The following is a 14852-nucleotide window of genomic DNA, read 5'->3' as shown; positions in this document are numbered from 1 at the left end:
TATTTACTCCTATTCGGATATTTATAATTCAATATGTATTGATTCTTCTGTGGAAAATAAAAATTGTATTTTACTTAAAAATTGTATTTTACTTATTATTTGGCACCCCCAGCCCCAGTGCTCAGTGAAAACTCAAATGATTACTGTACTGCATTATTGTGCATAATTGAAAGAAAGGATACAATTTCCAGTTTATCAGACTTTCATCTTTAATTTCTCTTAGATAAGGCCATGGGAAGGGAAAGCAGACATTTATGGATTGGAAATGTTCCTGACAATGCTACTGAAAACACTATTATTGACTATTTCACTCCGTAAGTTAACAGTGATTATCCCATTTGCCATTATATCTCTATTAAAATTCCAGCATGGCATGTGATTGAATGATCAATATAATAATTAAACAAAGTTTGGTACTAAAGAGCAGGATCGACTAACAACATTATCTTCAGATTTGGAGAAGTGGATAAGATGGAGTTTCTGACTACAAAGGACTCCCCGGCAGGGGTAACTGCGGTAGTTTCCTTCCTTAGCCTCCAAATTGCTGCTAAAATATATAAAATGACTCACAAGATTTCTAACAATGCTTTGACAACACGTTATCACGACTTTAGTGCCAGCACTCAAAGTGACAGTAAATCTGAAGTTAAGGAGAAAAGGACAAGGAACGAAGATTTTCAGAGGTATGAAAGTGAAGTGGTTATATCGGGAATTTAAAGAATTTAAAGATTTAAAATTAAACAGCCAGTGCAGTTCCAATTCAGTAGTTTATCTATCGAATCATGATTTCGAAGGTTTTCTATCTTATAAGTAGAACATTTAATTTTCATACTAGATGGAGATTGGAGGCATAGACTTAACATCAATTTAGATGTTTATTTTTTGTATACTTGTTTCACTGTTTTTGATCATCTAACTGACTGTCATAACTACTTTTAGCAGAAAGAGAAGTGCATCGCCAGCACGAGGCCGGGAAATAAAGCGCAAGGTTGACATTGCACCTGGTGCAGGTGCGGGGCGCACTCAAGACCGTGGAAGTACTGGTGGAGCTACTGGTGCAGTAGCTGGAGACACTGCCTTCGAGTACCGGAAGCGTGTCATTATCTGTCATAACTTGCCTGGAAACCATTCAGGTTCGGGTTTGTTTTATTATTTTGGTATTTCAAATGTGTGCGAGGATTTTAAAACATTCGCTGATGGCGTGCGGTGTTGTTTAAATTTCGTTACTCATTCATAAAATTTCATAAAAATGTGGGGGACTTCTGTTTGGGAAAGTGCAGTAAAAAATTATAAAATTCGAATGGCGATTCCAAATACGCTTTCCAATCTCCAGTTTATATTACTATGAATACATAATTTTAAATACTGTATGTCATCAATTCTCATGGAAATTGTTGATCTCATACGAAAACCGAGCTAGAAATATTGTTTTTAATTGTGTAAGTAATTATGAAATTTGATCCTACTCAAAGCCATATTCATATGAAACTGCATAATATTCTCATTTTAATGTGTGTTTCTACTAACGTGGTCTTTTTGCCTTCTGGCACAAATTATTAGTGGCGAGATGAGCCATATTTGGTTTAATGAGAGTAATTCTTGGATCTGGATGGTTGCTGCCAGAAGCTGATAAATTTATTGCTGTTGGTTGGTAGCTGTATTGCTGTCACGGACCCACCGTACCTCCCTCTATAAAGATAGCCTACATTTTTACTATTATATCATGAATAAAATGTGATATATTTAACATCTTATTTCAGTGCACGCACTGTCAACGGGGCTGTACCACGAATTCAAACAAATTGGTAAGATAAAACAACTGTGGATGAACACAGACCGAGGGGTCAAGACAGCAGTTATAATGTACCACGAGTAAGAACGAAATCATGTATTATTTAGCGCTCAGCTGCTTTCTAGGCTGATTCAAATCAAACCCTGTAGATCCACTGATTAGTGATTACTTCTTGCAATCACCCCCTTGTTTGTTTACATCAAAGAGATCCGGGTGTGTTTTGTTAAAGGTGTTTATTTTTGTTCTTTCAAAGCTCTTTTTGGGCTGCTGAATGGGAGATCAATGATATGTTTGTATCTCGGAGATTTCGCTGCTGTTTCGGCTTCAAGAGTTATGGTGAAGAAATGTTGCCGGGATGGACTTTCTGCTGTTATTCACGATTCAGAAAATGTGTTCAAGTTATATATCGTCTATCATCTGAGATCATTTGGATGGTTATTAATTGGAGTGGTATAAATCTGATTAATTGGAATTAATCTACCTTTGACGACGAAGAACGGGACGAAAGATGGACATTTTATTAAGTGAAAAAATAGCTGCTTATAGGACTTCATGCCCTTACCTTTGGAGCTCTTTTCCATTTTGATGACTCCTGGCTGAGATGAATCAGAGCCAACCCGCCGGACTGCAGATCCCACATGGGGCTGTCACATTTAATCAAAAAGGGTCTTCTTGTAATTGAAAAGCTGTATGTAAACACGTATTAATTATTGCGCGCACGTGATGTCATCTTAGTGCGCGGTGTTTATCTTGTGATGAAAATCTGTTTGGCTGGTTACTTTATCGTCCTTTGACAGCTCAGCCATGGAGGGGTCTTGAAACATCAAGATTGTGGCCAAAGATTTTGTTCCAGAGGAAGATTATTAAAGTGCCTGTGTGTGGGCGACCGCTCGATGGTTCATGGTTGCTTTACGACGATTCAGAGATCTATAAAAGACGTCAGAGATGGATCTCGACGAATATCGCAGAATTTTTCTGTTCCTCTTATACAAATGTTGAAATTTTTAGGAATATCAACTCAAGGAGCTCAATCTTTTCTACCTCTCCCCTATTCAACACCACTGCTGGTTCACTCTGTTTCACAAGACCCTGTTTCATCCGATTTCTTATGGCATGGCTTAACATGGTAGTTGAATGGGATGGAAATCGTTTTAACTAAAGAAGCTGCAGTTTGTATGTTTTTATACATCGTGAGTTTCAAAGACCGGACTTATTGCCAAAGAAATATCATATCATTGTACCGAGACGAGTCCAGAAAGACCTTTCTTTATTTAAAATCTTTGTTCTTAAATCTTCAACACTTCTGCGCTCCTTTTTATTCTCTGGAACTTTGTTTATTAAGTATAATCATAGAACATCTCTAAAAGGTAAGAGTTGTTGGTTTACGTGTGTATCGACAAATTTTACGAAATGATCCCAGTTTCATATAATTCACCCACCGCATTTCCACACTGTTTTCCTCGATTTTGTAAGAAGCGATCATTTGATTAATCATTGAATTGCTGCTTTAGCGAGTGCCTGTTTTCTCAATTTCCTATTTTCATATTTACCCTTTTCAGTTCTCAAGTGGCTCACATGGCCTTCGATGAGCTGAACCGAAAAATGCTGTTTGGAAAAACACTCGATTTAGAGCTTGTCAAAGGTATCAAAATTATTATATTTGTGCATTTAAAAACCTGCATCAATTGACTGTACCAAGTTTTGCCTCGCTGGATGGGCATTTGATTTAAGCTAAACACTAAACAGGGGGGGGGGTCCACGTTAAAAAAGTTAAATTCTAAGATCGAGATTTTGGAATTTAACATTAATTACTTTAACTTTTTTAACTTTTTTAACATAAATTAAAAATCAGATTTTGGCTGACTAATCGGTTCAAATTTTAACATAATTACCCAAATTAAACTCAATTATGAGTGTTGACCTTTAGTACTAGTAGTACCTCGCTCTTGCAATTGTTTTCTGTAGTTGTAACTGATTTGATAACTCTACAAAAAAAAACACCTTGTATCTATATATACACACAATTGTATAATTTACTAATATAATCATTCATATAATACGAAAAAAGAATATGGCTTGGCGGTGTAAGTGCGGAAGGGTTATGGAAAGTCTCACATACGACAGATGTTTACGTTGCAATTTAGCGAAGGCATCAGGAGAGTCGCTCATTCGATTGAAGGGTTCCTGTAGCTGTAATCCCTGTACCCGAACCATCTACTGAGGACACATCATCAGGTATTGATACTCCGGAGCTTCCTCCAGCTGTAATCCCTGTACCCGAACCATCTACTGAGGACGTATCAGTTGTTGTCAACACTTCAAAAAGGGCTGCTGATTCAAGAAAACAGCACTTAACAAGTTGTCTACACGACTCATTGAAGGTGGAACTGCAATCAAGAATGAGAATCAGCAGGGAAATCGGGACAAATTGAACTCTAGAAATACTCCTCCAACAAGTTCTCTGAGTACAATTAGACTGCCAGTACACGATGGAAAAGGTGATAAGCCTGTAATTGCGAAGAAAGAGACTGTTTTAAACAAACTTTCTACAAGATTCGCCACAGAAGATGGCACTTCCACGCCGAAAAACAAACTTTTTAAGGAGAAATCCGGAAGAAAGGCGCTCGATGCCGAAACGATTAAAGATAGATGCACGGTCAGGACGAATTTTGAAATTGAATTGTGGAAGTGTAACGACATGGTACCTGGCCAGATTATCAAGGCCAAAGCAATTCAACGGGTTTTATTCAGACTTGGGTGTTCTTTAGAGGAAGCTTGCCTACAGAATATATACAATATTTTCGGAGGAAAAAAATCCAGGTGTCCTACGTTATCAATTGTGCGATCCATGGAGCGGGTATTAAGACTAAAATCTAAGAAAAGACCTCGTCGGATCACGGATGATGAGTATTTTACCTACCCCGGAATGTCAGAATGGAACAAAGAGTACAGATGATGTGGTGCAGAATACTGTGCATCAGCCATGCCCAATAGCTAGAGTGAAACCAATCTTGTCATCGGAAACTATTCAATCTATTCCAAAAATACAAGGAAAGCTGTCTACTAATTATGTCCATTCAAATGTGACAGGGAAGCATTCTTTTGCCTTTATTTCCCACATTGCGGTAATGCTAGAGATAACTAGATCACTAGGTCCAAGCAATTTGAAAAGTTGTGACGATGAGGAACTTGTGCATAGATCGTTGAATGAAATAAACAAGAAATGCGGCCGCTTTTCTTTTGTGGATGGCCGCTCAATTTCCCGATCCGTGATGGAGTATTTGATCATATTCCATACCACCTGTGGACCCCAGTCTTTACTGTTTATAAGCATGCAGATATGGCGGAGTGACAGGCCGAGCGCCGCCCTGTTGATATAATTCCATATTTAATTTGAAAATCGTGTATATTTCTATGTAACCATATGTTTATTGTTTATGCAACCTGACACGGATCTGTGCAAAATAGTAATACTAACTCAAAATAATAATAATATGCTATCAATTAGTCCCTAGCGGGATGCGTACATGATGAAATTAACAATGTACTTGAACATTTCAGCACCGCGCGCCAACAATTGTTTAATTCAGATTTTCGCGCAAAATAACTTTGTGCAGGCAGACACGTGGGCGAAACGTACGCAGACACGCACGCTCGCACGCAGGTACGGTCGCAAAGCTACCATATCCCAAAAAAACCTCGATCGCTAACCCTTGTCCTTGACTCTTTTGTGCCTTCGGCACTTGAGTCATGGATCGGGAAAAAATAATCAGGATTCAAAAAAATATCTAAATGTAATTGATAGCGCGGAAGATATTGAAAATGAAGTCCCTGAAGTCTTAAAGCAGGTAAAGAACCTATTGGGGTGTGTGAAAGTGAAACAACCAGATCGAAGTTCTGTTTCAAAACATAGATGCTCTCATAATCTAAAGAGCCATTTAGCCAGTTATATAATATAATAACATCTATAAACAAAAGAGCACCTAAAGAGGCTCAGCAAAGTGCTGGCCTATTTACGCTTACGAAGACTCATTCGTTCAATATGTCTCAAAGTAAATAAACTCCTCCATCCTACTCTATCTCTTGCTAAGTTCACTAAGTTGGTAAAATCATCTTCATTTTTTAAATAAATTTGTCTCTTAAATAGGTCCTTTTCACAATAATATCATACAAATTAGTCCTGTGTCTACCCACTCGTCCCTTTAGTGTTTGACATCCTAGTGTAGCAAATAACAGAGACTGGTAGGCAGGTGTGTCGTTGTCACTGCGTAGAACATGACCTAGCATTGTCCACCGTGCCTTTTCCACTCTCTCGGAAAGGGGCCTGGTCTGGGTACGAGCGTAGAGGGCCTTGTTAGATATTGAGCTAGGCCAATATGTGTGTAGGATGCGCTTGAGGTGCTTCCTCTGAAGAACATCTACAGACTCTAGAACATGCTGAGGTACGGCCCAGCAGTAGCAGTTGTACAGGAGCACTGATACTACTAGTGAGTCGTAGAGTTTGATCTTTCTCTTCTCAGTTATCTGACTCCTCTCTGATCCCTGGCACCACAGCTTGTCAAATGACCAGAAGGCAGAGTTAGCTTTATTTATTTTATTAGTAACATCCTGCTCTGATCCAAGCTTAGTACCAAGAAGCGTCTCGTTTCTCCACTCCTCTTTTCCTCTTAGTTCATTATCCCACTCGTCACAGGCACCAACTTCTTCTAAATACACTCTGGTAAACTTTGTCTTTGTGTCATTGACAAAGAGACTCCATTCACTGAGAATATTCTTGGAGATCTGAAAGATATCCTGTAACTCCTCCATATCTTCACCTATCTCCTCTACATCGTCTGAATAGCCGGACTCAAGAGGCATGTGGTTATCGGCTATCGGAGGGTTGGGTCTTGAGGGGAGGACTGCTCTTATGTGCACTACAGGCTACAGCTCCAGCTAGATTGAGGGTAAACAATTTACCAGCTGTGCTGTCTCCTTGGGAGGCTCCTATGTTGAAAGAGAACATCTCTGAGTCAGTAGAACACACTCTGACTACTAGAGTGGTGTTAGCCATGAGGTATTGTACAAGCCTCAGGTCGTCTCTGGAGCATCCTGCAGCTTCTAGTAGTCTGATTGTTGTACCTCTGCGGATGGTATTGAAGGCAGCTGACATGTCGATACTCACTTTGTTCCATTCAAACTCCTTCTTCATTACTACAGATATGAGCATGCTCTGTGCCCAAACTAGGTCGGCACAGCTCCTGCCAGCTTTGTAGGCAGCTTGGAACGGTCCGGTGAAGTTGTCCACAGCTCTCTCTATTCTGTTTAGCACTATCAGTGACAGGATCTTTCTAGAAACATTCAGCAGGGTCAATTGCAATGGTCGTATCGACTTAACTGGGCCACGAGTTTTACCAGGCTTAGCCAGTGGTGTGAGGATGCCTGCTCCTATTGCTTCAATGTGAATGTTTTTCTCGAAAGACTCGTTGAACACATTAGCCAGCTCTTCATGAAGGAGGGGGTTGTTCAGGGCTTTCATGACCTCGCCAGGAACTTTATCAATACCCACTGCTTTACCAGAATTGAGTTTACTGATGGCTCTCTCTATCTCTGCAACGGTGATGGGACTGTTAAGGCTAGATGGGGGGTCAAGGAAGGCAGGAAGGGTAGGCTCATCAGCGTCGTTGAACTCAGCTTCAAAGTACTCCTTAATAATCCTCGCTTTCTCCTCATCATTACTGAATAATGATGTATGTCGTGATATAATGAAGATTCCTCAACCGTGTGATGTTAATCGTATTACAAGTGAAGTTCTAAAATATATGAACGACGATAAGGACTCGGCTGCACTATAGTGAAAATTATTTTAATGATAGACTTTTATATTCAGGTTAAATGATATAAGTAACTTCAAATTAGAACCTCAAGTTCTTTTATTTACGTTATTACAGTAACACCTGTAAAATTTTTACTTCATTGACACTGTTTTTTAATTTTGTAATATAATATATTGACAAATTGTTTGAGCGATAACTTTTACATTGAAACATCATTAGAATTTTATTCAGTTATTAATTCATTACGATTAGTATCACTAGATTTAATGATATAGATTATCATAGCCCTATTTTCAGTGTTGACACTGTGAATGGAATCTGTTGTTTTTTTTAAATTATTTATGAATCAGCTGTTTATATTTCTATGAATTATAATTTATTATTGTAATGATCAAATGTATCAATTATTTATCGGTTGTACCTATGTTATATGACTGTTTTACTCTTGTCATGGGCATTCCTATATTCCTACATGTAATGACTAATGAACAAAAATACCAACGCATGACCTAAAAGTAAACTAGTCTAGAATATTCACTCCATTGCAATGTCAACCCAAATTTGAATTTATGTTAAAAAAGTTAAACTTTCTAAGCCTGAATTTTGAAATTTAACATTAATTAGTTTAACTTTTTTAACTTTTTTTAACGTGGACCCCCCCCTAAACAGTTGTAACACTGATTATCTTCAGACAAAGATGCATACACATCCTACCCTGACACTTCCAACGACGACACGAGGAGAGATCCTGTGGAGGAACCTCGAAGAGAACCACCAGCTGCAGCTCGTCGTTTTTCACATGAGATCACTCGAAGACACAGCGACGATCTTGTTACAGATGAAGGAGCAAGCAGTACTTTATTTGTCGGAAATTTGAGTGGAAACGTTCGGTATAAAGACCTGATGTCGTTGTTTAAGCGCTATGGCGACATTGAGGCAAGTTACTTCAAATATAGAAAAAACCTAGGTCGACAGCTATGTCCATTTATTTACAGTTATCCTGGCCTGGTTATGAAATCAAATTGATAACAAAACTACTTGCAGTGCATCGATATTAAAGAGTCCGATAAGGGCTATCCCTACGCGTTCATTAGATACTACGATCTTAAATCAGCTTGTGCAGCCAAGAAGTACCTAAATGAGGAGACCCTACATGAAAGATGCATGAAGGTAAGCAGTTGCTCATCCCCGCCAGCTATTCTTCCATCTTGAAATCAATGTCACATCGTTATTGTCACCGGATTTTTATACGATTTAATACGATTTACTCCACCAGATTGGTTACGGTAAGGGATGTCAGACCAACACTGTGATGGCAATGGAAATAGACAGACAATGTCCCGAAAGTAAGGTTGAACACGAGTTTGGTAAGTTTGGAGAGCTGGTCAGGATGACGTACAACCAGACTCTGGGTTCCGCGCTGTGTACCTACACTGACACGGAGTCCGCTCAACTTGCTATCGAGAACATGAGGGGCAGGTGCCTTGGGAGAACTGGTCGGGTCAAGGTGGATTTTGCAAATCACGAGGAGTGCCAGGAGTTTTACAAGAACTACGAACAGTGTAAAGCCAGCCAGCAACTAATGAAGTACCACATGGACATGATCGCTCAAACCACTGAGAGGTGATTTTATTATTTCTGTTATTAGTTTGTTAGCGAGATAGGAGCTAATTTTACTAACCTTCAACCTCTTGCCTAACAACTACTCTCAACTTTATGGAGAACTAATCATCTTGAGTTTTACATTATTTTTACACTCGACGCTGCTTTCAGGGAGAGTCGTACCAACAAGAAGTATGATGACTTTAAAGTTGGTGACCGTAGAGGTAGTTATGACAGAAAGCAACCCGCTTCACCAGAGAGACGTGATTCTCAGTACAGCAGTAGTAAGAGATTCGAGGTTTGTTTTACAAAATGTTCGCTAACTATATAATATTAGGAGTTGTTTTTAGTTACAAATGTACTGAAATTGCTAACTACATTAGGAGTTGTTTTTAGTTACAAATGTATTGAAATTTATTCAACTTCAATTTAAGCTCGAAATAATCCTCAGAGAGTAGAAAGAACAGCGTCCAGGAACGTGAGAGACATCACTCCATCCCCTCCTCCTGTTCTACGCGGCAGAACGGACCGGTCTCCAGGTCCAGTGGACAGGAGACCCCGCAGATCATTTGATAACGACTGGAAGGGTAAAGGCAAGGCTTTGCCACGGAAATACAGCGATGAAGGTCGGATAGACAGAGATCGAGCAACCTCCGCATCTGGTCGAGGAGGTGGACGAGACGAGAAGATAAATCGTGTAGTATCATCTCGTTACAACAGCGAGGAGAGGGAACTTGCACGTCACATCCGTGACTCTAGGAACAGTTCTCGAGAACGACCTTCAGAGCGGGTAGACTTCAATCACTCGAACATGAAGAGACTGTCAAAGAAACCAACACAAAGATCCCCATCACCAGGTGGCTCTCCTACAAGCAAATACTCTAAATACAAGGACTCAGAAAGGAGCAAGGACTTCTACACTCAGAGAAGTTCTGGTGGTCGGTCTGTTAACTCTATGATGGATAATGACTGGGATAAGAAGAATTTTAAGGGAGACAGTAAAAGGGACTCACGTGGAAGCTCACGTGCAGAAGCGCGCAGAGACTCACGCGTGGGATCTCCACGTGATAGAGGGGGCGAGGGGCGTGATAAGAGGAAGAAGGACAGACGGAGTACTTTGAGCGAGGAAGAGGAAGAAATCCTGAACTCGCTCATCGCAATGAGACGAGTAGAGAAGTCCAGGCAGAAGAAGAATCAGAGGCGAACTGATAGAGATGGATCAGGAAGTAGAGAACGGAGCAAACGGGAGAAGAGTGATAAGGACAAGAGGAAGAGGAAAAGGAAGCATTCGAAAGATTCTACTGAAGATTCTTCTGAAGACAGGTCAGTACTTTATCGCTCCTAAATTTCATGACATTAGTATTACTGGCTTTTTTCTTACTTTTTCCTAATTTAGTAAAATTTCTGATACAGTAAGGAAAGTTAACGAACTCGAATATCTTCAGCTCAAGTTCCTCATCTGGAACCAGTGATGGCGAGATAGATGTTGGTAACCATGGCAACGGCGAACCAAAGCAACAGGATCCAGATCAGGTCCCAGTTGCAGATACCGCTCTTGATAGGATCGCTAAAATAATATCAGACAGCACTAACGGACAGGTTAGCTTAATCAGCTTACAGCATCGCTCAATCTAATGTGTAAATAGCTGTCACGTGTCATAACAATGTGGCCCCTTTTGAGTATCCGCAAACTTAAAGTCTCACGTGCATCTCCAGGTACAGCTGAACACGATAAGCGCAGTTCAACCGCTACCATCAGAGAGATATAGTCCGGGAGAGAATGAAGTTTTAGCTCCTCCCCCCGCCATGGTCCAAACAATGATCCCAATACCTCCTGCTGTTGTCCAGCCCCTCCTTCCACCTCCCCCCATTCAGATGACCCAAAGTAAAGAATTGCTGGGTCTCCTCAGAAAGTATCCCATTATGTGGAACGGATCAATTGCTCTCAAGAATGACACGGCTAATGTTCAGGTGAATTTAATCAATAAGAATGTTGAGGTATAGTATTACTATTTAGTATTAGCACATTCATTCTGAACATGTTTCATTTTCAATATTCTCCAAGCCCCTAGTTTCTCTTGTATCAATTATGTAATTACAACCAGCACCTCTCTTCATTCCTGTTACATTTCAGCTACACTTCTTGTCGGGTAGTGCAGGTATTGCTGAAGGAGCTATAAACGCGCTTCCCAACCTCGGGCCTGGTCCAATGAGAATCGCACAGAGAATGAGACTCGAACCTAACCAGATTGAAGGTGTTCAGAAACGCATGCAGGTTGGTTGGTTATTGTATTGAAATGGGTGATTTACATTATCTTTGTACAATGTATGGGTGAAGATTATCGGCATATATGTATAGTCAGTGCAGTAGTCAGTAGTCAGAAGACATATTAATAGCGAAAATAGTAAACAATTTTACGTGTTTTTTATTGTCCACATTTATCCTAGAAATCCCAAAATGGAGATTATCCCGGCCCAAATCATTAAATTCATTTTCTTGATTATTTGAGTTATATTTGTGTTTATAATGTGAAAATACTTTCAGCACGAAGGGCAGTGGTGCATGATGTTAGCACTCCCCCACGGTACCGACCCTATAAGTGTCAGCAATCAGACTACAACTCTCCAACATGGCTTTATAGCTTACCTGGAGAGCAAGCAAGCAGCTGGTATCATCAACCTTCCCGTACCAGGTTAGTGAAACGTAGTGGACTGGCGCTAGAACAATATGTTGTGAAAACCAAGAAATAGGGGAAATGGTTTCTTTCTTTCTTAAAATGTTGATTCTTTTATTGTGCTTTGCTTTCTAGTGTCAAACAACGCTGAAGAAAGCAACAAATATTTTGTATATTTACTCAATACTTTAATGTTACTCACTCGCACCCATCCTTATCCCAGATCAATCCTCGCCCTACGTGCTGCACATTTTCCCGCCATGTGATTTCACACAGACCCATATGAAGCAGTTTTGTCCAGAACTGATCGAGGGAGCTGGAGATTGTGGGTATCTCCTCATCGTCATCGCAACTGTTTAGATATTATTAAAAAAAGCGGTCTACGGTTTTAATATCATGGTGCGATTCGAATGATTACTTTAACCGGATTGAGATCGATTATTTTTTGTTTTAGCGAGTTTTTAATCATCGTTTTTACTCTCAATCTTGTTGTTTCGATTATAAGCCTGTTTATTTTAATACGATATGCAGAGGTAATTTATTTGCTCGTGTTTTCAAGTTTTTGGTTATACTTGGCAATTGCGAATGCTGCACGAGCACAGCACATTTTACTGTTTTCATTAATCTTATTAAAAGTATGTATTATAGTATATAAGTACGTCACTTTACCTTGGTGTGGCCATATATTTCGACGATTGCGCGGCATAGGGAGAGGGGAGAGGGAGCATGGAAATGCGCGTCTTATCACACAGCTTTGTAGTCTGAGACTGCCAGGAAGCAGCGCGCTTGCTGGAATATTGAGTGACCACACCAAGGTTACTCGTTAAAATAAAATAGCTAATAGTAAAGTTACTTTGGTGCTAAGTGCACGATATGTTCGGACCATTCACCCGTACTTATCTTTCATGTTTGTTACGCATAACTTTGGATAAAAATCGCTTGTTGATAGAAAAAAGAAGGTAGATAAACTTTATTTAGTAGATTTATCCAGTTAATTTAAAGCATAATTTGATAAATTAGGAGTATTGAGTGGGCTATTTTAAAATACACACTAATTATGTTACTTTCACCTTTTTGTTTGTTAATGTGATTATGTTCTGTTTTGATTGCATTTTGGAGTATTAGGAAATTATTTGATCTTAATGCAAGTTCAAAAACAGAATTTCGTGTCTTTACTTGTATGTAACTGTTGTAAGCATGAAGCAATTTGATAGAAATCAATGACAACAATATTGTGCATCTTCGCACCTTGTAGCGCGATGCGTTACTGTGCCGCGCCGCGCACTCAATGAGGCTTCTCACAGCGAGATGCGCTACTGTGCCGAGCTGAGATGAATTTACTGGGCCGCGCTCAGCCTGTCATTCCGCCTAATTTAATGAACATAATAGCCTGGGGTTCTCAGGTAAAGATGAATTGACATCGTCAATTAACTTCGCACCTAACCGTCCCGGCTACACCTCTATATTAAATACAGCAGAAATGCAATTTTAAGATCCCAGCGCAGGTTTCTCTAACCAGAGCCCTTTCGCTTGCAGCGCGCTTGTGAAACGATCGACGATGCAAGAATGCTATAGTTTGAATGCTATTTTGCGCGCGTCGAAGCGGCGAAGTCCTCCAATCTGCAATGGCAAGTGCTACGAAGTAGCGCGCACCGGGCCATACTCAATACTGCCGTTTTCTCAGAAAAGGCAGTAAGTCCATATTTGCCATTTCGAGATAATGCGACTTATGCGTTTATGGTTTTTTCTTCGCTTATTTTTTGCGTAAGATCGAAAGTAAACACGCTGAGTTATCAATAATTAGTCAAATTATAATTTGTCAAAAAAATTAAAGCTTTGAGCCGTCCATAAGCTTAGATATTGTAGCGCGATGCACTACTGGGTCGCGCGCGCGCATCCAATAATGCTTCTCGCAACCACAGACCATTGCCGTATGCAGATCGGCGAGATGCGAAGGATTGACATCGTGAATCAAGCTTAGATATAACCATTTTTATGCCAAATAATCGAGCTAATTTTTCATACTGGATGGACTTACTGCCTTTTCTGAAAAAACTTGGACTTACTTCCTTTTCTGAGAAAAATCTCTGTTCAATATTTTTCTGAGAAGGAAGTAAGTCCAAGCTTTTTACCAAATTTTTGAGGTTGGGATCTATTTATTTTGGATTATATTGTAAAATATAAACAATTAGGTAAATCTAAATTGCTCCATATCATATGGTAAATGTTTTTGAATAATAGTATGCCCTTATTTAGGCAAACTCGCCAATTTTGAAAGATTTAAGTGCATTAAATGATATCTTATCGATATTTTGATGAAGATAAACTTGATCTAAAAGATATACCTAAACTAAACATTCTCTGCGATTATAACAGCTCAATGACTGCTCGTATGTTTATGTTTTGCGACTAAAATACATCCAGCGTTTTTGAAAATCGGCCACCAAATTTTTATTTGAGGCCTAAATGAAAATTTTGATCACTTACGTAAGGTTGAAATGTAATTATACATCGATTCTGAAAATTTCAAGCGAAAATATCAATCGGCAGTAAAGTTATGTTCTTTTTGGGAAATCGCTTTCTAAAATTCTGTTTTTAGCATGGTTTTATAGGAAGTAAGTCCAGCTACTTCTTCCTATCACAGATAATTTATCTCAGAAAAGGCAGTAAGTCCACGGAAATACTTCCTTATCTCAGAAAATTTTCAAGATTTTCTCAGAAAAGGCAGTAAGTCCGGACTTACATCCTTCTCTCAGAAAATAATTGGCCAAAACCGAACATAATGTTTCTCAACTTGGACTTACTTCCTTAGGAATTGCATGCAACAACGTTTCTATACATTAATATGTAGCTCATGTTGTAGAGAATTTTCTACTGAAAATTTTGATACCAATATAAAAAAGCCAACTTAGTACTTAAACATGTCTCGATTTACATGAAATGTAATCTACTTCATATCAACATGTC

The 14852-nt window shown here is 39.3% G+C and overlaps 1 protein-coding gene across 4 annotated transcripts; it reads left to right on the top strand.

Moving 5' to 3' along the window:
* Positions 1-221: 221 nt before the first annotated feature.
* On the top strand, positions 222-13047 carry LOC134812138 (msx2-interacting protein-like). Of its 4 annotated transcripts, none has more exons than XM_063819358.1 (15): positions 222-314; positions 453-683; positions 943-1133; positions 1761-3159; positions 3352-3434; positions 8300-8544; positions 8653-8778; positions 8885-9231; positions 9382-9508; positions 9662-10533; positions 10656-10809; positions 10927-11181; positions 11345-11485; positions 11756-11903; positions 12109-13037. In XM_063819358.1, the coding sequence occupies exons 5-15, from the start codon at positions 3368-3370 to the stop codon at positions 12243-12245; spliced, it is 2619 nt and encodes an 872-aa protein (XP_063675428.1). In that variant the 5' UTR covers positions 222-314; positions 453-683; positions 943-1133; positions 1761-3159; positions 3352-3367; the 3' UTR covers positions 12246-13037. The 4 variants fall into 4 exon arrangements, with proteins under 4 accessions (XP_063675428.1, XP_063675427.1, XP_063675425.1 ...); XM_063819357.1 differs by having other exon boundaries at positions 940-1133; XM_063819355.1 differs by having other exon boundaries at positions 228-314; positions 940-1133; positions 1761-1872; positions 12109-13047.
* Positions 13048-14852: the final 1805 nt, after the last annotated feature.

Source organism: Bolinopsis microptera, chromosome 3, assembly GCF_026151205.1.
Source record: "Bolinopsis microptera isolate Bmic1 chromosome 3, MBARI_Bmic_1.0, whole genome shotgun sequence".
Classification (NCBI taxonomy): domain Eukaryota; kingdom Metazoa; phylum Ctenophora; class Tentaculata; order Lobata; family Bolinopsidae; genus Bolinopsis; species Bolinopsis microptera.
The sequence above is the reverse complement of the archived record's forward strand: the minus strand, read 5'-3'. Positions and strand labels throughout refer to the sequence as shown.

Excerpts from the sequence above, each read along its gene's own strand:
- LOC134812138 (XM_063819355.1), top strand. The coding sequence starts at position 232 with ATGGGAAGGGAAAGCAGACATTTATGGATTGGAAATGTTCCTGACAAT. Across the intron at positions 8,545-8,652 it reads AGCGCTATGGCGACATTGAG|TGCATCGATATTAAAGAGTC; the intron begins GCAAGTTACTTC and ends AACTACTTGCAG. Across the intron at positions 10,810-10,926 it reads CAGACAGCACTAACGGACAG|GTACAGCTGAACACGATAAG; the intron begins GTTAGCTTAATC and ends GTGCATCTCCAG.